Source organism: Emydura macquarii, unplaced genomic scaffold, assembly GCF_026122565.2.
Source record: "Emydura macquarii macquarii isolate MOO-44397 ecotype Brisbane River unplaced genomic scaffold, CSIRO-AGI_Emac_v2 contig_3044, whole genome shotgun sequence".
Taxonomy (NCBI): domain Eukaryota; kingdom Metazoa; phylum Chordata; order Testudines; family Chelidae; genus Emydura; species Emydura macquarii.
Window position 1 is genome coordinate 3,350,269 of NW_027133181.1, and position 26,013 is coordinate 3,376,281.

Below are 26,013 nucleotides of genomic sequence, written 5' to 3' on the forward strand. Positions count from 1 at the left end.
TCACAAAGGTAGCCTTCACTCTGGCTTTAGGTTATTTTAATTTAAATACATCAATTTAAAATGAACACGGTTTCCCTATTAAATTCACCTATCTTTGCAGTAAACTGTCTCCACACAATAATAGCAGCAAAGTTGTGAACAAAAGGTTTTATGATGTTTGTTTGCTTTTATAAGATATTAAAAACCTGAAAGTCCATACCGCTCACCCCTTAAAAAATAAACAAAAGCTTTTTTTCTGCTTGTTTAATAACCTTCCAAATATGAAAAATTTTAAGTTTTCCCTTCCCTATTTTGTTGAAGATGTCCCTTTGAGAACTCAAATATGGATTAAAACGCTCATAGCCCTACATTGAAAGAGCCAGGCTACTGAATCTTTAACAAAAGAGGGTGTTTTTTTCCTTCCAACTTTGCTTCAGGTATTTGAGCAAATTAGGTATTAACCAAAATAAATAGAACCTTAAACTAAAATGAAAATCATTTCCTCACTTCACTGTGGTTTTACTTGTTTGGTGTTTATAATATCATATTCCTACTAGTTCTCCACTTGACCATAGAGTCTTCCAGGAGAAAAACATGTTGACCAGACCTGAATGTCTGATGTTAAATACAAGGAGCAAAAAAACTTTTAGGTCTTCTCCGTCATCCTTTAGAAACAAAACCTGTAACTTCAAAGTACAGTGGAAAATGGGGGAGGAGGGGACCATTTAAAATGTTAAGTGTTGGCAGTGTAAGAAAGACACACACTGCTGTAGTCAAAGCACGTTCATTAGGTCTGATTCATTGTTCTGCTATGGTGTATTTATGCTGGCTATACAGTGCATAGGGGCAATAAAGCTGGCAGATGCAGCCACCAGGAAATTGTCCTAGTAGGGGAATCTCTACAGCCAGCAGCACAACAGATCTATGCAACATTCTTTCCCCCTCTCCCAACCCCCACCCCCCACTTATGTGCTCTTACTTTGGGGGGTGTAACTGACAAATCACTGAGCTCTAGCTTATTCCTGGCTACTGCAATGGCCCTTCAGAGCCATAGACAACAGGCATGAGTTATGCGTGCCTGAGTCTGATCTAACCTGTACCCAGGGTTGAAGCAGCCCTGGCTGGCCTCAAAATACAGAAGGTGCAAAGGTGGCATGCAGCAACCTTGTCCTCACTTTCAGTCCTGCATAAAGGGGAATTCAGCCATATCCAAGACCCAGGCCAGTGTCTTGTCTACACTAGCCAAAGAAATCATGCTGGCATCTTTCTAGCAAATTATGTTTAATTATGGTTCCTAGTAAGATGTTAAGATTGGGCCCATCTACACAACAAGCCCAAACTGTGCTGTAAGAGAGTGAGGGCGCTTCCATATTTACAAAAGAAGAACAACCACTCTTCTTCCTCCCTCTATCACAAAAGAGAACACATTTTCTGCAAATGCCAGACCTTCCTTTGCAACTTCCCATTGGAACAGCCAATCACCAGTGAATAACAGTGGAGAGAATACTCAAAACGATAGTTTGATTTTCAATTTAGTCAATAACTAACTTTATATAAATGAAAATAGAGAAATACATTAACCACTCGTCTAACAAGAGAGAGTTATAATGTCAATCTTCATGATAGCCTGTGGCAGAACTCTTGCCATCTGTTTATCGTTAATGCCAGAAGCACTGGAGAGAAGGCTTACTGGACTTCTGCATCAAGAGTACCAGTCCAGCTAATCATGATACATATAACGGGTCTTCCATATGAATGATTATTTCAAATCTGCTTCTAATGTTTCTGTATAAAGAATGGTGGAAGTTTTTTCCCTTTTACAGAGATCTTGTGGGAAATTCTGTCTTTATTCAAATAACATCCTGCTGTGACAGACACAGTGCCTTTCCTTCGTTAATTGTTCCCTCGGCAGCAAAAAATCCCCAAATGTTTCAGAAAACATACTTGGGAGATTCGCCACTACTGCTTTCAGTAGACAAATGTTCTATGGTGGTTTGCTCTCTAATATGGTTATCCCTATAAAACAGCAGTACAGGAACTTTCCTTCTTTTGGGGGGGAAGCCTGTACTTCTCATTTGTTGAACTAACAACTGGAAACAATTAACCAACTTCTGAACCCAGTTTTACATAACAGGACCATTTGGCATAGACAATGACTTCTCAACCAGCACTTCTGTGCGCTGATCACTGTATTAAAGGTGCTAGCAAATATAAATCGAATTAAGCAGGGAGGGATTGAATATCTCACCTCCATCTCTTTATTAAAATCCTGTTTCTTCTGTAATATCCCATTTGAAAAATCACAAGACACTGGGTAATTTGGAGGAGTTCATGTGTCTACTGTTTATCCATACTGTCTTGTCTTGAGAAGGTGAATTGCTTGAGAAGTTGGATTTTTCTTCCCCCCTCCTGCTTCTCTGGAAATAATAAAAAAAAAAGGAAGTCAGTATATATCTTGCCTTTATCCCATGCCTTAAAATTATCAATTGCTAGTCTAAAATAGAAGTCATATCTCTGAATTTGTTTAAGAATTCTCCACCATTATGATTTATATACTTTGAGTGAAAGTTTTATGTCCACTAAGATAGGAAATGCTTAAATTGTGTCTAACATTTCTTATCCTGAAGCTGAAAAGAACCGTTAGGTTGTGGGGTTTTTGTGTACTACTACATTTTCTTAATTTTCTTTTATTTTCTTACATAAGAAGAGCATATATTCTGTATTCTTCCCTATATGTGAATGGATTTGTAAACCAGTGTACTTGCATTTGGTAGATAACAGGCTTTTATTTTTAGGAGCAAAAGCATGAGTCTTGTCTAGAGCCCATTTCAGAGGAACAACAAAATTCTAGTCTGAGATTTCTGTAACTGTTCCAGTTGAAAAGTGTTAGTTGTGTAGCTAAAAAGGACATGTGTCAAAAGCACTCCTTTGTCTGTTAAATCACTTGGAATTCTCTGTTCACTAGCTAACATTTTCCATGAGATTATCTCAAGTACAGAAGTTACACACGCTGCTGGAGCTTGTTGCAGTAGGTGTAACATCCACATCTTCTGAACACAGACCAATTCAACAGCTTTAGAAATATTCCAACAAGTATTTTCCATCCCATTCTGTATGCACCCTAACATCTTGTTGCGTTTATTGATTGCAGCTGCATATAGAACAGAGGTTTTCATTGAACTGTCTACTAGAACCCTGTAAGATATATGGGTAATTTAATTTTTTCCTCCAGTGTGCATTATTCTGCATTTGTTGACACTGAATTTCATTTACCAATGTGTTGCTCATTCAGTCCTGTCTGATTCCAACTAACCGAATAACTGTCATCTGAAAACTTGCTACCTTACTATTAACCTTCCTTTTCAGATCATTTAATAAATATATGAAACACCATAGCAATTGGGGCACCCTATTATCCTTTTTTCCCACTGTAAAAACTGACCATTTAATCCCAAGCTTTCTGTCTCCAAGCCAGGTTTTGATGTATGACACTATTTTTGCTTCTCACCTAATGCCTGCTTAGCTTCTTTAGGAGCCTCTTGTGCAGGACATTGTTAAAGGCCTTTTGAAATTTTAAATAAATTGCCAACTGGTTCACCTTTATCCACTATATTGATAAGCTCAAAAGAATTTTAAGAGATTACTGAAACTCAACCAGATAAAATGTTAAAACTACAACTTGCCTTGTCTGCACTAAAATTACGTTAACTAACGTGTTAAAAACACCTTTCCCCCCACGCCCCAATAAAGAAAAGGCCTTAGGCATTGTCTGGACTAGGATTTAAAATTAATTGTAATATTAGCATGTTAACTTTCACAAGATAACTAAACAATTTTAAGTATAGTGTAATGGCACACTGCTTTTAACATGTGCTAAACTGGTCAATTGAAAGCCAAGGATTCCCCCAAGGGTTTCACTCAGCCAGTTTATTAGGTTAAAGGCTGTGCACTTTGTCTACCCATCAGGAAATCTAATCTAGATAAGGCCATAATGAAAAACCATGAAACAGCCAAAGACTCTGGCAAAGGTTAAACTGATACTGTGGCAAGTAATCAGAAAGTTTTAACCATGTAGTGTTGTGTAGACCTCAACCATGTTTACAGCTCACCATACCAGTAATGTGTTACAAACACAATTCAAAGCTGTAGAGTGGATAAGGCTTTAAAGTATGTTATTACCTAGTAATTACAGCAGATTTGAATGGAAAAGAATACATTTCAGGGTTTAAACTTCTGCTTTTTCTTATTATTGTACCAAGACCTATGGTTTGGGAAAGCTTTAGAGTGCGTTAACAAATGAATTGGATCCCAAAAATGTTTGAAGATTGTTACGGGCCCCATGAACTTTCCTTTTATTTTGTTGGAAAACTGTAATTTCACATCAAGCAATTAGTAAAATTAAATCTGATTCCCTGTAAACATTTGATGCTGTTGAGTCACTATGCATTATATGCCTTTTTAGTAATAAGCAAGCCCTCAGTTTATTCCAAATATTGGTTGTATTTGAACACATGCTTGCTTCCAGGATAGACGTGTAATGGGAAATCAATACTGGAAATAAGCCCAGAAGTTCATGTTCAGTTTCCATTTTATCTTCGGGAGGTGCCTGGAGAGACAGGGGGAGTGGTGGATAGAAACTGGACAAAGATTCAGAACATGCAGGTTCTGTTCCTGGCTCTATCACCAGTTCTGCTGGGTGCCTCGCCCAGGTCCCTCTGTTGCCCTGTGCCGCCGTTTCCCTGCCAGTAAAATGGGGCCGAGTGATACTTGAGTTTGATACTTGATACTTGATACTTGAGTTTGGGCTGAACATTTTAAAGAAATACTCAACAGAGAATCATCGGAAGAAGGTGCTAACATATCAGGAAGGGAGACAGATTTAGATATCAACATCGATCCACCTACCAAAGAAGAAATTATATCAGCAATTAAGAAACTGAAGAACAACAAAGCCCCAGGAAAGGATAACTTGAATGCAGAACTTTTCAAAATAGACCCAGAGACAGCAGCTGGAATACTGGAACCACTTTTCAGAACAGTTTGGACAGAAGCCTGCGTACCGGAGGATTGGACCAAAGGGGTGATCATCAAGATCCCAAAGAAGGGTACACTCAATGATTGCAATAACTGGCGTGGAATCACCCTTCTGTCAATACCCAGCAAGATTCTCGCCAAAGTCATCATAGATAGATTATCAACAGCAGTTAATGAAACGCTGAGAAAGGAGCAGGCAGGTTTCAGAAAAGGTAGGAGTTGTACAGAACAGATTTTTGCTCTGCGTAACATCATAGAACAGAGTGCAGAATGGCAACGACAACTCCATGTGAACTTTGTAGACTTTGAAAAGGCCTTCGATAGTGTAGATAGAGATAGATTATGGCAGATTCTGAGGGCCTATGGAATACCGCATCACATGGTGGAGCTCATTAGGAGCTTCTACAAAAACTACAGTTGCTGTGTTGGAGGAAGCGACATATGGTTTGAAGTTAAGACCGGAGTCCGTCAAGGCTGCGTAATGTCGCCACTGCTCTTCAATCTTGTCATTGACTGGGTGATGCGACGCACGACTGAGGAGGGGCATACCGGCATCAGATGGACGCTCTTCTCCACACTTGAAGATCTGGATTTTGCCGATGACTTGGCACTTCTTTCTCACACTCATCGGCATATGCAAGATAAAACAGACAAATTAAACCAGTACAGTTCACAAGTTGGCCTTAAGATAAGCCAGAAGAAGTCAGAAGTCATGTCCTTGAACACCACAACACAAATCCCCATCAAGATCAATAACAACGATCTTCCCTTTACTGACAGATTTGTATACTTGGGTAGCATCATCACCCCAGATGGCGGAGGTAAGCAAGACATTCAGAATAGACTGAGTAAAGCACGGAATGCCTTCATCAACATGAACAACATCTGGAAATCCTCTAAGTACAGCATGCACACCAAGCTGAAACTATACAACAGCTGTGTTCTCTCAGTGCTTCTCTACGGAGCAGAATGCTGGTGCATGACACAACGGGATCTTACTAAGCTGTCCACATTCCATACCAAGAATCTCAGAAGAATAATTAGGATATTTTGGCCAAATAAAATTTCCAACGAAGATCTATTGTCTCAGTGTAAACAAGAAGACATGGCCACTATAATTATGAAAAGACGCTGGCGATGGATAGGTCATGTGCTACGAAGAGAGGACGGATCCATTATCAAAATTGCACTCCACTGGAAACCAGATGGGAAGAGAAAGAGAGGAAGACCAAAGACAACCTGGCGCCGAACGGTAGAACAAGAATTAAAAGACCATCACTACACCTGGGGAACAATAGGCGCTCTGGCCCGCGACCGGCAGAAGTGGAAGGACTTTGTTGCTGCCCTATGTGCCACTGGCGTCACGGGCAGTAAGTAAAAAAAAAAGATACTTGAGCAGCGAGCTACTGCTGAAAAGCGCTGGACAGGAGCTAGGGTTTATTAGCACGGTGTGTGGAATGTGCATAAGCCCGGAGCCTTTTCGCAGCCGGTCCCCAGGGCCGGTCCCACGCTTTTCTCCCTGAGCCCTCGCAAAAGGAGGCGCAGTGCGATGGTCAGGCTGAGCTGGGGGCAGAGGAAGTGGTCCCCTCACCCCAAGCGACGCGAGGCAACAGGCTCCCATCAGGGCACAGGGGCTGTATCTGTACGACCGGCCTCAGCCCCTGGCTGCCCGCGTCTCTAATGAGCGCCCGGCGTGGCGGGAGCGCTCCGGTCCGGGTCTGGGAGCCGGGCCACGCGTAGCGGAGAGCCCCCGCGCAGCGCTGTTCCGCGGGCCGGCACCTGTGGGGGAGGGGAGAGGGATCGGGCAGGGAGGAGCTAGAAGCCGAAACAGACGGCGCTATCCCGCAGCAGCCGCCTCGCCGCCACTGGCTTCTCCCGTCTCCATGGCACTCGGCCGGCGGCACCAATAGCAGGGCGAGGCGGGCGTCACGTGACCTCCCGTGCTTCCGGGCGTTGGTGTCATGGTGGTTGGGGGTTGCTGGGCTCCGTCGTAGTGGAGACCCCTCCCCACTTCCGCCCGCCAGGTATGGAGGAGGCGCCGTCGCTCAGGATGCCTCAGGAGCCGGCGTCGCGGCAGGAGGAAGAAACTGCGGGCGGGGACATCAGCAGCAGCAGCGAGACCGGCTCTTGCTCCGCGTTGTTCTCCGGGGGCTCTGAGTAAGGGCGGGAGCCCGGGCGGGTCTGGGGTAGAGAGTGACCGTGTTCTCTGGCCCTCGCTGCCCCCTGGGGACGCAGGGGACCTCGCCCTAGTGGTGGTGAGGGGGGGAGGCGGGGAAGGACTCTGAGCTCTGGCGCGGGTGCTCAGTACCTGGGAGTCAGGCGCTGCAGCCTTCCCACCCGGGCGGGTGGCCTGGCTGGCTTCCTAGGCACCAGGTGGGAGAAAATTGTTCCCCTTGACATCGGCATGCTGAGGCTCCTGCCACCCAGCTCCATTCAGGAACGCTTGGCTTTCATGCTCCCCTCTTCCCTTGTGAGAACTCGGGCGAATAGCTTCATCTTCCTGTGCCTCTGTTTCCCTAAGTAGAAAAGGGGTAGGAAGGGCTCCCTGCACTGGTGTCATGTCAAAAAGGGCTTTGAGGTTCTTGGGCGGAAATGGTCTCACTACAGTTTCAGCCCCTATATTTGAGTCAATATAGGGAGATCTAGTTAGTCAATTTCTGTTACCCTTATTAATCATTTAAATAGCTCCCAGCAGGGGACTTGGCTCTTTAAAAGTAATATTTGTAACGGTTTGTTATTGCAGTTAAAATAACTACCAATGCATGAACATGTATGTGCCAAGTATTATGCGTTTCCACACATTGTGGCAGCTGGGATCTAAAAACCGTAGCCAAGATTGTTAGTCATGGCTTCCTAAAGTTAGGTTCTTAAATCCATATTTAGACATCTGGATAAGTGGTCTGATTTGCTCCCAGCAGCTTCTATTGACTTCAGAGGTCTTTTGTTGTTTTAGGGTTACACAGTTGTTCCTCCCCCTCCTCCCCAACTAAGACATAAACCATGTTGTTTCCTCCCCCACCCCCTTTAAGTTCTGGGTATAAAACTGATTTTTTTTTTTTTACTTCATTTCCAAAACAGTGTTCATTTTGTGGGGGTTGTAGGCTAAAGCCTGGTCTGTACTTAAAATTTATGTTGATGTAGCTACATCACTCAAGGATGTGAAAAATCCACATGCCTGAGCTCTGAAGCTATCCTGACCAAACCCCTAGTGTAGATGCAGCTAGGTAGATGGAAAAATGCTTTTGTTAGCTACTTAGCTACTGTATTGTTCGAGGAAGACTGTGGCCTGGTCTACATTACAAGGTTAGGTCAACTTAAGCTGCCTTGCATCGACTTAGCTGTGGAAGTGTCTTCACTTAAAATTGCTCCTGCTGACATAAGTGCCTCTCTTTGCCGAGGTAGTAACACCACCTCTCTGAGCTGTGTAGAGCCATGGTTGATGTAATTAGTGCAGACACTGCGTTGCTTACATGAACTGTTACTGGTTTTCAGAAGCCACCCCCCAATGTCCCATACCGACAATATAAGCGCTCCTGGGCAGCACAAGAAGCCAAGTGTGCACACATACAAGCAATTTAATAACTGGTAGCTGTATACCACCGTAAGTTAGATTGATGTAATTTTGTAATGTAGACATGGCCTGAGTCTACACTGTGGTGCCAGAGCTGTGCTGGTATAGGTATCCGCATAGTGTAAACGTGGCCTGAGTTTTCTATGACTCCTTGCTAAATTGGGTGGAATAAGTAAGGGCCTCAGTCCACATAAGTAGCTAACACCTTGAAATCTACAGAGTCAAGACCCGTTACTTCTGTACAGTTAACCTGCTGTCTGTTCCTTTTCCTGCCATCCTCTTGCTTCCATTGACTAACCCCACCTTCCATTTGATTATATTACTCCTGCTTCTGTTGTGGTGACTATTTTAGGTTATGTCGACACTGCGGAGTGAAGTCGATTTAATGTCAGTCGACTTTCACCCGCCAAACTTACGAAGTTGGAGGCACGTGATGACACCACGTGCATTGCATCAATAATCAAAGCGGCACACTATCCTACAGTGCAACTACCCGCAGTGCCTTTTGGGAAGGTTGTCATCCTCCCATGATGCAATGTGCTCCCTCCCCTCTTGTCCAAAACAAACAGATGAATGTTTTTTTGCGCCATTTTTCCAAACCCATCTCTGCCATGTGCTCGCCATTGCCAGAGAGGCATGGAGCTCACTCAGCTGTGCACTGTCATTGTGAGCAGCACAAACACCTCCCAGCTTATCCTGCAGTATTTTCAGGGGCGAGACAGGAGCTGCAGTGCTGAAAATTGTGATGTTATTGAAACCGCCCTGCTACAAGCTATAGAGCGAAACAATTCCCGTTTGCTGCAAGCTGTCACGTACCATCTGCAGTTGGTGAAGCACCACTTCTGATCCCGTGAAACAAGCCATGGCTGATGGGATCGCAGCATTATAAAGGTGTGGGATGATGTGCAGCGGCTGCAGAACTTCGGTATGCAAAAGGCCATTTTCATTGAACTTTGCGCAGAGCTGTTCCCAGCCCTGAAGCACATGAATACTCACTTGAGATCTGCTGTGGCAGTGGAGAAGCGAGTGGCCATCGCTTTGTGGAAGCTAGCAACCCCAGACTTCTACCCGTCAGTTGGGAATCAGTTCGGAGTTGGTAAATCCACTGTGGGAGCTGCTGTGATGCAAGTGTGCAAGGCCATCAATAGACTTCTGCTAAGAAGGGTAGTGATTTTGGGAAACATGCAGATCATAGTGGACGGGTTTGCTGCAGTGGGGTTCCCAAACTGGGGGGGGCGGGGCGGGGCGGCGATTGATGGGACGCATATCCCTATCTTTGCACCAAAACACCTTGCCACAGAGTACATAAACTGAAAGGGATACTTCTCAATGGTGTTGCAAGTCCTTGTGGATCACAGGGGATGTTTCACCAACATCAGTGTGGGGTGGTCTGGAAAGGTGCATGACGTGCGCATCTTTAGGAACTCAGGTCTGTTCAAAAAGAAGCAGGCAGGCACTTTCTTCCCTGACCAAAAAATATATATTCGGGATGTTGAAATGCCAATAGTGATCCTGGGGGATCCTGCCTACCTCTTACTCCCCTGGCTAATGACGCCTACACCAGGCACCTGGACAGCGAGAAGGAGCATTTCAATAATAGGCTCAGCAAGTGCAGAATGGTGGTGGAATGTGCATTTGGCCGCTTAAAGGCAAGATGGTGCAGCTTGCTCACTAGATTAGACCTCAGTGAATGCAACATCCCCACTGTTATCTCTGCCTGCTGTGTGCTCCATAATGTGTGTGAAACAAAGGGGGGAAAGTTCCTGCAGGGTTGGGTCATGGAAGCTGATAGGCTGGCTGCAAACTTTGAGCAGCCAGATACCAGTGCTACGCTGAGAGCAAACCGCAGAGCACTGCGCCTCAGGGAAGCATTGAAAACCCATTTTTCGCAGTACTGTACGTCTCTGTCTGTGTTGTGCCTTCCCTTTCCATCCCCCACTCTCACACCATCATTTCCCTACCCGTCTTTCCCTACTGACAGTCCCCGAGCTCTCAATGAATAAAGAGTAATGTTTTTTAAAGCAGCAAAGTTTTATTGGTGATCCATTACAGTGGGGGGCAAGGATGTTCGTGTACGGTAAACTTGCACCATCTTCCCTAGGCGACAATGTGTGATATCAGTCTCCTGAGGGTAACAGAGGTGGAAAGGGAAGGTTTGCTGTAAGTATCTGGATACAGGCCTGGCCCTTATGCTGCTATGCTGTGTTCCGCAATGAGGGCTGCTCATTTAATAGCAGAGTGGCTGGGAAAAGTGTACTACCATGGCAGAAGAAATAAGGCTGCCCTCCCCAGAAACCTGCAAAGGATTGGAGTGTACCTACGTGAAAGTTTCCTGGAGATATCCAAGGAGGATTCTTGGAGCATCCCTGTGCACATAAATAGTCTGTTCCGGGGGTAACCCTCTGCTTAAGTGCCCCAACACCCAGAAAGCCCATCCCATCAAAAACACAAACTCCTTTTTTTCCAAGGAATAAGAAGATGGACTGGGACTATAACCACAGAAATGTGATTTGCTATAAACACTCACCAGATATGCCTTCCCCAGCATCAGTCATGCTGTCCTGTGTCCGGCTGGGCTGCTCTGGGGTAACAAACAGGTCCTGGCTCTTAGGGAGAATGGATGCCCCACTCGCCTGCCCCGTGTTCTCATCCACAGAGTCTTCCTCATTCATCCGGTACTGGAATTCTGTGACGGTATCTATGCTGCATGGTGGTACAGTGGTGGGGTCACCACTCAAAATCATATGCAGCTCCTCATAAAAGTGGCATGTCTTTGGTGTCGAGCCAGAATTACTGTTCACCTCCCTAGTTTTCTGATATGCCTGCCTCAGCTCTTTGATTTTAATGTGGCATTGCTACGTGTCCCTATTGTGACCCTTCTCCACCATACTACATGATATCTTCTCGTAGATATCCAAATTTCTTTTGCTGGCTCAGAGCTGAGCCAGAACAGACTCTTGTCCCACAGGCTGATGAGATCCAAGACCTCAGGTCAACTCCATGCTGGAGAGTGTTTGGGGCGTGCAATCGCCATGAGCAATTGAGCTATAAAGCTCTCTTCACGCTGAACAAATGGGAAATGGGAATTCAAACTTTCCAGGGGCTTCAGGGGAGGGGCGGTTTCCTGTCCACGTGGCCATGGTGCAGCAGAGTATGAATATCCAGAGCGGTTACGATGGAGCATTATGGGATACCTCCCAGAGGCCAGTGATGTCAATTTATGTTGTGCTGTGTCTACACTGACGCTCATTCGACCCACACAATTCGACTTCAGCACTACTTCACTTGCGGAGATGGTTTTATTAAGTTGAATTTTACCATGATTTAGGTTGGCGGAACTGATATGCCAGTGGAGATGCATACTTTATGTGGTCGACATAAGCCGCATGCTGTCGACCTACATTTTCAGTGTAGACCAGGCCTTTGCATGAGGCTGAAGTAGCAACTTCAGAGCAGCTCTGTTGCTACAATATGATCTGGAGGTGTGAGTAAGATTTCTTCTCTTCTAGAAAAATCAGTAAGGTTCACAGTTAACACTCTATTGAAATGCATGGAAGCAGTTTATGCTGCTTCTGTAGGCAAATCCTGTTCCTTGCAGATGACTATCTTGTAACTAAGGGCAGGTCTACACTGCATCAGTGCAGCTTCCCCAGTGCAGTTGTGCTGCTGTAGCGTTTTAATGAAGATACTGTAAGATGATGGTTTAGTTAATCCACCTCCACAAGAGGCAGTAGCTATGTTGGCGGGAGAAGCTCTCTCAGTGACACAGCGCTTAAGTCAATATAACTGTCACTTAGGGAGTGGATTATTCACATCCCTGAGAGACGTAGTTATACCAGAGTAATTCCGTAGTGTAGACCAGGGCCAAACCAGCTAAAAATAGCTGTTTTTGTTAATTTGTCTTAGAGTCGTGAGCTATGGAGGGGGGGGAAAACGTTGACTATTTGCATGATGATATAATTTCAAGGCCTTAACTATCAAGAGGAAATATCTACCCAATACGGATCTTGAATTCACCTTTTCATATTGACCAAAGCTGCATTTTTGTAGCTAAAATCAACCCCGTGACATCTTTTTTAAAGCTGCTTAGCAACTAATGCTAACATTAAGACATCTGATTGCAAATCTAAAATATGGTGCAGTCCATCTAATTTCTCATAATTGTGGCTTTTAGTTTCAGAAGATGACCTCAACTGAATAGCTTTCTCAACAGCTGATATAAAGTCTGCAGAATTGGATAATTTTCTAGTTTAAAAAAAAAATCAGGTTCTTCATGTCTTTATGTTTTTGTCCACCATGACTCACTAGAATGACATCATTCATTTGGCCACTTCTGATCATACATTCAGTAGGTTACCAAGTCGTTGCCATTAGAACTAGTCCAATGTTAGAAATTCTAAGGGAAAAATTGTTCTGTGTTGGAATGAAGAAATATAAATAAAACAAAGTTTAGAAACAACTGACATTTTGTTTTGAAACAGAATTGACCCAGGGAGCTCAAGTTCTAAAGCTCCTGGCTTAGCCATGCCTCCCAGGGATTGTATGCTTCTGGCTCCTCGTGGGATCTGAGAGCTTAGAAGGCCTGAGAACCATGACTTGAACCATGGCTTCAGAGCTTGGGAGCCAGAGTTCATGGATCAGCGGCAATCAGCCTGGAAGCCCTGAGAGCCTTTTTCAAGCTGGAGTTTTTGGGGCTTCCAGGCTCCCTGCTGGAGAGCCAGAGCTTCCTAGCTCTGCATTTTAGAGCCTAAGACCCCTGGGGTCCTGGTCTCAGCAGCCCACCAGGAAGCTTGCAGGAAACCAGGCAAGGTTCTGTCTTCAGAAATTGGTCAAAAACTACATATTTCCACAAAACATTTCAACAAATTGCATTTTTTTGCTGAAAACCTGTTTCATCAGAAAATCTTATACCAGCTCTAGTTGCCATATTTAGGTTGTGGTTCATATGCACAAAAAACCTATGGGATTTTTTTTCCTCCCTCTCCCCATTTAGACAATTCTTGGAAACATTTCTATAATATAATAGCTTGAGATTTGGATTTCAACAGAAGGAGAGGAGAACTAGTGAGGATAAACTTAGTTTTTGCAGAATGTCAGGAGGTTGAAGTACTTCACGGTGATGCATAGATGACTTAGTTATAATATAAAATTACAAATCAAGAACATATGACTGCTTTTAAAAATAGAATCAAAGAGAAATAGATTATTGCTTCTGAAGCTTTTTATTTGGCTGTAAGATCAGAGCACAGATAATACACCCTTCCATTCCACTACATCTTTATTCACTTTTTTCCAAGAAACCTGCAAAGATGTTTTTGTAGCTGACTCTGAAAGCACAGCAATGCTAGTTGGATGTAATTCATAAGATTTCAAAGAGTAAATTTTTATGAAAACTGATATCATGCTCTAATCAATCTATAGTCCCAACTGCTTCAGTGTCTAAAATCTCTACTAATGAACCAGCATCATTCAATGTTCATGCTTACCTCTCAAAGAAATTTCATGTCTTGAGGCCATATATATAGTAGGCTCCAATAAAAATACTCATGAAGAAGAATAACTTCCAGTGTTCAACTTATACCCTTTCTTTCAAATCTTTACCCAGGAAGGAAGAGATGTAGGGATGGGTGAGGTTGTGTAGGTGGTGTGGCCTCACCATCTTGCAGATCCATGGGTAAGGAAACTCCCAGGCCTGCACAAATTTGATCCCTCTGTGCTGCTGCTCTACTTGCTCCTCCCTCCCCAGCTGCAGTGCTCTTGCAGAAGCTGGAGAATGGATAATCGGGATGAGGGTGGGAGAGACATGGAGATTCAGTTCTTCCCTCAGGTAGCATGAACTTGTGTGCAGATGTTATTGACTGTAGATGGAGAATGCTGTGCAGATTGGCTCCTTCTGCCATCAAATTATTATTAATATTCTCTTAGCAATTAGGAATCCAGGAGTGGCCAGGACCCCCCTTATGCTTGGTGCTGTACAAATACTGAACAAAAGATATTTCCGGCTTCCAAGACTTTGTAAGCAGAACTGTGGATCTCCTTCTGAAGGGCTCTCATGGGATCCCAGGGAGGAAAAACAGTACCATGGAGTTCCTTCACACATATTCTATCAGAAAGCTGTCCAGTTAGAGTCCGCTCAGTGTGCCCTTAGATCTTTAGTTATATGGCTGACTGTGTATAATGTGGATTACTCACCTAAACCTATGGAAACCTGCATTACCATAAGAGTCCTCTTAATTTTGTCTGACTATGGAACTATACTGTACTGTTAACAGTTCCAAATGGAAGCTTATTTTATGGACAGCTTAAAATATACCCAGTTGGGATAGGGAAGGGAGGTGGAAAGCTTCTCATAAACAAAGCATTGATAGTCTGTTATCTTTATTGCTAATGTATATGGCTAAATCAATCTTTATTTGTATGCTGTTCATAAATGCCATCAATACAACTGTTCTTTCAAATGACTTTAGGGAGAAAAATGGGAGAGAATGGACAGGATGTCATTCTTGTTTGACTAAAAGAAAATCTCACTCTGTTGGATAATGGTTATTTATTCAGACATGGCTGTGAAAAGAATGGTTCAATGAAATTGGCTTCTGTGAATGATGCTTTTGCAATGGATGAATAGTAACACACTATAGAAAGCTACTTCAGACTCTGGAAGGGCTGTTGTGTTTCCCCCCCCTCCTCCCTGTAAGGATTTTTATATTCACCATGAACTAGAGCACCAAGGCTGTAGAATTTCAAGAGGCTTACTTTTTCTCACCCACTCCCTGAAGTAAACAAATGTGGTTGGCATCGCTGTCTTCCTTGTCTGCATTAGCATTTAACTGTGTTTCTCTCTCTCTCTCTCTCTCAGTGATCTTGAGCCTGAATGGTTGGACAGTGTGCAGAAAAATGGGGAATTATTTTATTTAGAACTGAGTGAAGGTGAAGAAGAAGCTCTTCTTCAAGACAGCTCTTCAGAGGTCCCTACAGTGAATCATGTCAGGTTCCGTGAAAATGAAGCTGAGGTTATTCAAGAGGGATCACGAAAAGAAAGAAAGTATGAACCCAGACTGAAAAAAATCACCAAAATTTTAAAAAAGAAAAGCCTTTTACCAAAGCATTCTGGTAAGAAAGGAACTGGTGGTGGTAATGGGCATCCTTCCGGCCCAACCTCCATATTGAAACACCAGTCCAGTCAGAAGGTGGGAGTCACAGTCCAACACCGATACAAAGAAGTGTGTGTTTATGTTAATCCAAAAAGACTACCCAATGATGGAATAGGGGAGCAACTCAAGCTTCTGGAGGCATTGGTAGGGATTGTTCATCAGTCTTCATGGAGCAGTAGAAGAGCTGAAAAACAAGGAGAACAAGATGGAATCCACAAAGGGATCAGTGCAGAGAAGCTTGTAGTACATGGCTTGGTTCCAGGCAGCTCAGCCATGAAAACTGGTCAAATCTTGATTGGTAAGTAATCAAATGAACAGTGATATGTGCTTGCTTCCATTGAAATAAATGCAGATACTAATTTACTCTTAAATCTACAGCAAAACCTAGACTAACAAGCATTTTCAGTAGGCATAAAAGATAATTTAAGAACTTCTGAGGTTTTAAATATATTTGACCGCTAATTGAAGATCTACCTCGACTAATCAACTAATTTTGTTGGTTCCTAGGGTGGTCACTTAATGCAGTTTTCACTGTATTTGATGTGTATGTGTCCCATACAGTTTTACCAAATAACTGATTTTTGAGTGACCATTTAAAAAAAATTAAAAAGCAATATAAAAAAACAAACACAAAACCTGCATGCAATTGAGTGCTTTCTCAATATGCTGGAGGTGGATTGGTGATGGTATGGGATGTGACAGCTGTGAAACCTTGGAAGCATTTAAAATTCAGATTATTATATTGAGACTTGTCAGATGCTATAGCATGGTGGATTGTCTTAAATCACCAAGTGGAAAGCCTCAAGTTAAATAACTGATTTTAATCAACTCTTCCACTTGGGCTTCAGTTTTTATTTAAAGAAAGGTACATTCTCATTGGGTGATATAACCATTAAAAGCACATAGATTTTCAACTACAGAGCCTTTACACTAGATTTGGTATATCTTTTTGCTATCTAGGAAGGTACACTATAGCTATTTATTTAAGCAATTATGTAGCTTTAATATTTTCAGATTCTTATTAATTGTATATTTTTAATATGCTAGAAAACGATGAGTGATAATATTTATTTATTAGATAATTTGTGTCAGCTGGATTTGTGTCAAGATGCACTAGGATGATAATGGGAATTGAATTAAACAGTGTATATAGCTTATATTTATTAAACAAAAGAACCTTATTTTAAACAGGTTTATTTTCTAAAAGAAAAACATAATTTAAATAACAGAATAAAAATTGGATTTAAATAAACAAATCCAATTTTTATTTTAAAAAATCTGTTTTTATCCACAGTGAGCTATGAACACAAGCTATTAACAGACTATTATTATGTTCACTGCTTATTTGTATCTTTGTGCTCCTGGCTTACTGGGTGTGTTTTCTGTTGGATCTCGGATCATGAGGGGCAATTAATGCAAATTTCTAGATAGGTGAAGAAGTCTGTAGGGGTACCATGCTTGGAGGAGAAGGGGAGCAAGACAAGGGGGACTGCGTATACTGATTTTGGCTAGGTTCAAGAGGAGCAGCAAACTGTGTAAAGGGTCAGCCTGAACAGATTAGTGTGAGGCACTATGGAACAAAGAACTGGCAAATTGGTGTCTGAGTTTATGAGAGTTCCATCCAGATGATAAGTAGTGCCTGGTGAAATCAACCTGCTATTGGTTTTGTGATATGTTTTTCTCTGTAATGTTTTTGTCCTAATTAAATGTAATGTGGTTTGTGAAAATTGATTGGTCACTGGTAGATCTGTCATAGCTCCTGGGAGGCTGCTGATATTAGCCTTCAAATTGTTCTCTGGAGAGAAGAGAGGGAAGATGTATATGCCAGAAGGGATTTTCAAAAACTTCTGAGCAATTTAGGAGTAAATGTCCCATCTGAAAGTCAAATAACTTAAACTCTTGAAAATTCCACCTTATATACATAAAGACCAACCACACACAGACTCACTGGTGCATGTTTTGAGTAAGAATATTAAAGAATATTTCCTTGTAAAAATGAATGACCCTCAAGTTGTGCCATGAAAGGGGAAAAGACTAACATATATGGTGGTAGACTCTGGCTGTATCTTCAGCTTGATAGGCCCTGGTTTATATGCATAAATTCCATTAACCAACAGTTTAACCACTACACTAACTATGTAATTCCTTTGCTTGGGTCACACTAGTCCTGAGTTAAATTAGGATTCTCTTCTCGCCTGATTTTGACAGTCAGTAAGAATGGGCATACAGGCAGACCACTACAGACAAGTACCACGCCTAGGAGATGAGATTAACTCTTCAACTGTTTGTTCTCATACCTGGTATGGCAATACTGCATTTATTCTTAAGAAAGCTAAGGAGGCAGTAGCATATTAAGAGAGCATGAAGGGAGGGTGTGGAGAAATGAAATCTTTTTTGTTTGTTTGTTTTTTGTTGGTTTTTTAAAATGGAGACAGTTAATTTAAAATTCAGAGGTTTGTAGTTTATTATATGTCTTGAGCTACCATCAACCAATATAATCTTATTTTTACATGTTGGAAGCAAAATACTTTAAAGCATACTGCCATCATTCAGCTTTGAACAGGGAAAATGTGCTACATCCTGTGCCAACTGGCATAAAAAGTATAATTTCCATATAAAAATACTTTAAATTATACATGTGCAATGAACATCGGGTACTCTGAAATCTAAATGTGGTATCTAGCACCAGGGATATTTTGCATAAATTAAATGCTTGGATTTTATTGCAGTTGGCATAAGGGACATACAATTAAAAACCCAAACACTTAATTAAGTGATTTACAGAAAAATATTTTAGTTTGTTCCAGTTAAAAAGCCTTCTGGTTTAGCATTGCTGTTTGGGATCTCAGAAGACAAGATAGCCAAGCCTTATGAGTGCATACCCTAACTCTGGTTAAAACAAAAATGCAGTTCTGCGGGCTGACCATCTATTTAATTTTAGATACACCCATGGTAAAAACATGAAGAGAACAGAAAAAATACAAGTTTATTATGGTCTAAAATGTCACTTAAAAGAAAAGTCTTAAAATGAGATTCAAGAATCCTGCCCTGAATTGAGCAGTTCTTTATTAAGATGTACTTCAAGTTTAACAACAAGTTTAAATTGATGTAAATACTCTCACAAGTGTTACTAGTTTATCAGTTGTTAAACTAATCAAAATGGTATGGTACAGGATGACCAATGTTGCCAGAACTCTACTTCTTTCATCTCTTCCCTATAGGGGCCTGCAGAACAATACACTACTATGCCTATATGCATTTGTTAAACTGTATAACTTCATGTGATCTTGCTGGTTGTCTTAACCTTGAGAACCGGGAATTAAACAACTTTTCCTTCTGAATATAAACATTTTGAAGTGCTGTTCTTTGGTTTTATTAGTAACAGTCTTGGGACACTTGGCACATAAACTTAATTTTCTAATTTTATTTCTAAATCAGAACTCTGGAGATTTTAGTTTTTTATCCCTGCTAGATAGAATACTTGACTCCTTAAATAATCTCATACAGCTCTGAGATTATATTCTCAATGATAAATATGATAGCTATTTCAATGGCTATCAAAGTTTAATTATATTGCAGATTAAGCTCTTTCTTTCACAACCAAATTGGCTAGCAACAATATTGATACGGCAGTTACTTTCTTAATATCTTTAGTGGAAACCTCTTTTGCAAATGTAAGTCCTTTCATATTTTTGCAGAACAACTTTTGCTTACCAAATTTAATTCTTAAGGATCATATATAATCTTGCTTTACTTTTGCTTCTTTAGCAGTCATTCCAGGAAACTATTAATCATAATAGTTAATATTGTCTAACATTTCCCTGTTCTTTGCTATACCAGTTGAGACTTGTGAATAAAGATCTTAGATGGGGGTAATGGAATAAGTGAGTTTGTATATGGAAAGGTATCACTCTCACTAATTGCTGACTGACTCATAATTCCTTAATTTCTGCATCTAAGCATGCCTGTTGGCTGTATGCATAGAGATATAAGGGAAAGAGTCTCCTTTTCTACTGGAGATGTTGAGTGAAGCTCCTCAGTTTACTGAGTCTCAATCTTTCACTTTTCTCAAGATGTGAAAGGGAATTTGATCAAAACAAAAAGCTGAGTGTACGAGGTCAGCGAGGTGCAAAGATACAAATCTGAACTTTCAAAGCAAAGCTTATTTTAAAGTAGACTTCTTTGTACATTGAGGTGATACAAAAAATCTAGTAAAGATTATCAAAACTTGGAACTTTGAACATGTTCTGTATTTTATAAAATCTTCTGATAAGTGGTCTTAATTACTCATTTAATCTTATAAAGCTGTACAGCCTCTTCTTTTCTCAAGTGCTGTATTTTTCTCTTTCTAGTGTTTATCTGTTCTGGTGAAACATCTAATAAAGATAGAATGGTCTACCAAAACAAGTCCAAGAAAAAAGTGGATTCTAAAGACAGAAGAGGCTTGTGATTAGAGAAATCAATATGGTTGGTTACTTCTCTTCAAATTGAGTTAGGGAGATAGAGAGATTGGAGAACTATCTCATGGAAAGAGTGTTACTTAAGTGATGCCACTGGAAATTTAACAATGGCCCAAATTTTAGAAGAAGCATGCACGTGGAAGGAAATCGTTGAAGAGACTGAAAAGTTAACATTGTAGCATCTGCTTCAGAGTGCCTTCTGTGCTATAGCTACACAATCATTCCCATATTGACCCACCTGTTGACTTTCATTTGTTTCGTTCTGTTCCTGTACTCATCACCATAGTATCTGATTGCCATTCATGGCTTCGTTCACTCCCTCAGAGAATACAAAGGTACATTTGTCTCCTAACATGCTGTAAGAACTCTAGAGAGACGCTAAGTACAGTCAGAATTAATTCTAAAGAGAGCAAAGCTGGGTCAGAACTATCTCTTCCATGTAACATTACAGATGCTCAGTCCCTGTCCATGCCTGAATGAACACTAGACGCTACAGCTGGAAGACAGTCCCTTGCCTCAATAGCAAATTGATCCTTAAGGTTTTATTCTCTAAGGAATGGAAACTTCATCTTATTTCCACTTTTCGCTCCCAAGAATTGACAAAGGGTGGTGATGATTTTCTTGCAGAGAGGATTTCTATTGTAGAGAGAATATGGTCCATTTTGCTTATGAAACAAATCTTTTCCCCCTGCATTTGAACAATATAAACATCAAACCTCATTGTGAAGACCCTCATGCCAGGTTTTATATGTAATGTTTTTAAAATAAATATACAATCCTAAAACTTTACCACTCTGTGGTAATCATAGACAATTATTGAAAGAGAGAGGGCAATACCAGAGGGTAATACCAGACATGGAATCTGTGTAACTTTCACTAGTTCTCAAACCATTGTATAATGACAGGTGAGTCAGAGGCATATACCTGCAAGGCAGATACCTGTGTCTGTCATTCATGGAATTAACACACTGCTAGGTTTCCATCAAAGAAAGAGTTAGAGTTTCTTTGAGACATCCAAAGTACTTCAAGAGATATCTGATTTTTCTTTCCTGAGAGAGAAATTATAATCTGTGAAAGGGTTATGTAAACTAGAAAAAAATTGGAAGCCAGAGCTAGCAATATGAAATTTGCATAAATATTGCTATGTCTCAATTTTTATTATAGAGTTTGAAATGCAGCTTATGTTGTTTGAGCCTCCTCTTGAAACATAACAGCATTAGTTTGGGATAAAAGTGCCTTCTAACTTATGCAGTAATTAGTTGATCTGTTGTCAGTGGAACATGTGTGTTTTAGAAAGGAGTATGGGAATATTAAACCTTAAAAGTAATTTTCATAATGACTTAGTGGAATTAGAGAAGCTGGTGAATGTCAATATTTCATGCAAAGGTTCTCTGTGTCCTCTCCCAGCAGGACAACATTGCTGAAGTAGATCACTCTCCATGTCTAAGATAACATCTGCTTTCCATCTCAACTAGATATCCTCTTATCTCTGGCCTGAACCCTAGGTTAGTAAATACATATTTTACATGTAAGGAAAAGGGTAATAAGGTCCTCAAAAGTATTTAGGCTCTCCTAACTTCCACTAATTTTTCAATGGAAGTTAAATACCTTTTGAGGAACTGGGCATAAAGGCTTATCTTTAAGACCACAGACATTTTCTGAATGTTAGACTGACTTGTGCCTTGAGACGTAAGAAGGTGGCCCTGTTTATACATGGATGAAGGAAGATATGAGAGTAATGTATCCCAGTGTCAAAAGTCCCAAGAGTTTAAAAAAAAAACTGTCTGATTAATAGTTTTCATCTTCAATTAAGAGATCAGGGATAACTTTATTAGAGATTTGCAAAGAAGCCATCTTAGTTCTATATATAGTACTACTAATACAGGATGACATGAATGCCTTGTCTGAAAAGTGGGTTGTGGAGAAGGTATGCCAAGTGGACCTTAAACAAACCCTAGGGATTTATGTACTACTGCCTTTCAAAATGTCATGCATCTGAATTAGTGAAATAGACTAAAGCAGGCTAAGTAAATTAATTTACCTGGGGTTTTTTTTCCTTTTTCTTTTTAGTTCCTACATTATCAGTAGTAGGCTTTCTTTTGTTTTTTATTACTACTTTGGAACTCTTTGAGGACTGAGAATCAGCAAATATTTTTTATACAAAAGCTCAATTATACTTTCTCCATGTGCTGGAAGGGAAGTTCCATCTGTTACATCTTCATTATGATGATTTTTATTTTCTTAAGTTGTGCTTATTGATCCAGGATCTGACTTATTATTAGATCTGCTCTGCAAAAAGCTTTCTTTGCTTTATTGCTGCTTCACAAGTACTTCTAAAAACAGATTATCTTGATTTCCTTATAGTGTTCCTCTACCTCTTGGAGCTTCTATTGATGTACAGTACTTGCTTAATATACAGTACATAACACTGCATTTGCTTGCAGAAATACAAACAAAAAATATAAAGGCAGATCAAATACTAAAACATTGTAAAAATATTAATCTAAACAAATTTCTACAATTAAAACAATTTCTGGGTTCTTTGTATAGCCCTATGTCTGGATTGGTATAAAAGAACCTATAGAACCTAAACAACCCTGGAAAGGTAAACTGGATTTTTTCTGGTTTATGTATAATCAGAATTGTTAAAGATCCATTTGCAGCATTATCTGTGCAAATGCATTGTTTTCAAAGGACGCACTCATTTACTGTATAACCGACTGGAGGCAATAAGTGTACAATTTGGGAACAATGAGGGCAGCATTTGGCATGTAGAATCTATGACATACAGAACTGTATCCATTTAATGTAAGGGATTTAAAAAAAAAAAAATTTTTAAGTTGCAAAAAGACTATATAACCATGTTTATTTTGATTTTATCTTAATTTGGTTAGGTGAATGTATTAGCTGAGCTACAATAAGCTACTCTTACTTTGAAATAAGTGTCTACAAAGGAGTTGAATCAGTACAAGTTTATATATAGACAAGGCCTCTATTAGAGTATGTAATGCACAAACCAAAAAGAGGCCATCTTGTTTTTCAGATCCTATGCTAGTTAGTCAGTTTCTGCTGTTGATTTTTGAGTGTTTCATATGCAGCAAAGGCTGGGGGAGATGTGATAGTAAAACCACAAAAAAATTGGCAGGGAAACTGTTGCAGGTATCACATTTGGTCTACTACTTTGTTTATTTTTTTTAAATTGGCTAGATTTCAAGGTGTCCTCTCTTTAAGAAATGGTAGCCATATTTACTAAATAAGTCCATGTTCATACCAGAATTTGTAACCACATTTTCTCCCCCAATGATTAATCCAGAAAATAAAAATAATAAGCTTCTCTACACATTTGGTTGCTCCTATGCTTTCCATACACGCTTGGAGGAGCACTCTGATAAATGTAGCCTTTCTCAGAACTATGTCATGGGTGATCTATAAAGACAATAAGGCATTTTTGCAAAATGAGAACCACCTGTGGGACTACTTGGAGTCTCTGAAAAGCTGATCTATTTATAGTGTATGCTTACATTTTTACAAATTGAATGGAATAAATATTTACTGCAAGAATGGAAGTTTTTAAATACATGAGCTGTTAGGAATCAAATGATAAAACACTTTGAGTACATAAAGTGTAAATACTGCTTTTAAAAGGCGGTTGAAAATTGTCCGCTTGAGGAAATTTAAACATCTCATAGGAATTATGAAAGTCTTCCTTTCACTTAAAAATACTAAGGTGTTTACTATGTTCCCACTAAAATGTGTGAAGCTGGTTTGAACTTTCTCTTTTGGCAGAGGATTAAATTATTGTTGTGCAGACAATGATCTAAAAATTTTGATCTCTAGTAAACAGACCTGTTTTATTAAGCAATGATAGTAATCTGCAACAATTTTTATATTTCCTCTAGTGCCTGTAAACGATATTTTAGTACTGGATGCTTAAAACTATTGTATAGTATGGCACTTCACTAATTCTATTATGCGATCTATGTTCATACAAAATTTTTTTTGACTATATATAACTTACAATGTTTGTGATCTCTGTCTCTACTATTATAGTTTGAACACCTGATTCCTATGACTCTGTTATGAACTCACTTTGGGCAAGCCATTTAACTCTGCTTCAAATTCCCCCATCTTTAAAAAAGGAGTAATATTTACAGTAGCTGTTGAGCTGATGAGGACAACTTACATATTTTCAAATAATTCAAAATGTGAAATAAAATAAATGTAATTACTTCTGCTCCTAAAAACTGTTGGGTGAGTTTTAGGGAGCAGCTGATTACCCACTGGTTCCATTGACTTCAGGGGCAGCTGCAAGTGCTCAACACCTCTGGAAAATTAATCTGTGATTGGCTAAAGCCCAATTTTGCATACCAGAACCCAATAGTGCACAGCTGGTATAATCACTAAAGACCATAAAAGAGAAGTCCATATGTGCACTGCATCAAAAGGATAGATGAGATGAAACTATGGAGTTAGAAGGGGACAAAAATAAGGCACCATATGCCACAGCCTGAATCTGTGACAGATTTTTTGTTCATGGGGAAGAAGTGATTCTTATGACAAGAACTGAACAGGCCAAAGACTTACCTGTGGTGTAAATAAGAAGAAATACAGACTGGGTAGAGAGATCTGCCATTATTTGAAAGGGAAGATATTCTACAGGATTTTATCTTAAGGAAACCCATTGCATTTTATTGTTATAATAAAAAGTTTTTTTTATCAATATTGTTTGTAATACACTTCCTTTATTTTAGTTGTTGATAATTAGAGGGGATTGTGCTTCAAAATCTAATGTCAAGTGTTAGTGAGAAAATTTCAGGTCCCTGTTCTAGTGAATAAAGGCAATCTTTTATAACCTCCTTTCAGTTCCTTTCTGTTTCCTTTTCAATTACTTTAAATAAACATCTATCTAAAAATGGTAAAAAGATATATTTAAAGCTGCCACAGTCAGAGGGGAAGGGGTTCAATTAGATTCCAAGATCTTTAAACCATTGAACTGAAGGGTAGAAATATCCCCATCACAGAGGGAACACTCACAGTCTTCTCCAAATTTATTCCCCTTCATACCAAGGTTGCTTCAGCCTTCTTTGCACAGATATCAAACCTGCATCTTGGTAGAACTGCTATCTCCACTAGCTACTGCAGAATCTGGGTTATGTGGAAAGGAGAAGTAAAGCTGAATATCATTAGTATCTTAAAGGCTTGTCTAGCTCAAAACATCTCACAGTCTCTCTAGACTAGACAGTTTACACATGCACTTCATAGGAGGGGTTGTGAAGATTGAACCCTATTAAAAACAGAGGGATCTCTTGAGATGAAAATTTGTCCAGGTCCTCCCAAAAAGTAAAGAATGCAGCTACTCTAGAGAATCAGAGTTTAGTTTATGTATAAAGTAGAAGAAGTCAGTGTCATTGACATTAATTTATTCTGTTCTTCTCAATAAAATAAATAAAAGGGAAGGTTAAAGACAGAGCAAAAACTGAGAATGCTAATGAGAGGATTTGACCTGTTAAGCATGAGTTTATCTACCTCAACTGTGCTCAGGAGAAAACGCTAGGCTTAAAACTGTCAGCTTTGTAAACCAGTTCTTCATCTCTGTGAAGAAGATCCAATTTCCTCTTGCTAAGCAACTTACTCTTTCAAAGGAAGATATTAACAATTCTGATCAATAATAGACATGCACTCTCCACTGACTTTGCCTGGGCAGCAGTTCGTTTTTGCAGGTGATTTATGTGAACTTTTTTGAGATAGTCTTTGTACATCAGAACAGTGCTGTATGAGGCACAAGGAAATTTCTCTTGCTTTTGAAGTGCAGAATTTA

The 26,013-nt window shown here is 40.3% G+C and overlaps 1 protein-coding gene across 1 annotated transcript in view; it reads left to right on the plus strand.

Annotated features, from left to right (window-relative positions):
- Positions 1-6,959: 6,959 nt before the first annotated feature.
- The window catches only part of INTU (inturned planar cell polarity protein), a 91,739-nt gene continuing 72,685 nt past the window's right edge, over positions 6,960-26,013 (plus strand). The window contains exons 1-2 of the mRNA XM_067530172.1: positions 6,960-7,170; positions 15,441-16,033. Coding sequence (XP_067386273.1) covers positions 7,040-7,170; positions 15,441-16,033 — 724 coding nt within the window. The 5' untranslated portion in view covers positions 6,960-7,039. The remainder of the gene's footprint in view (positions 7,171-15,440; positions 16,034-26,013) is intronic.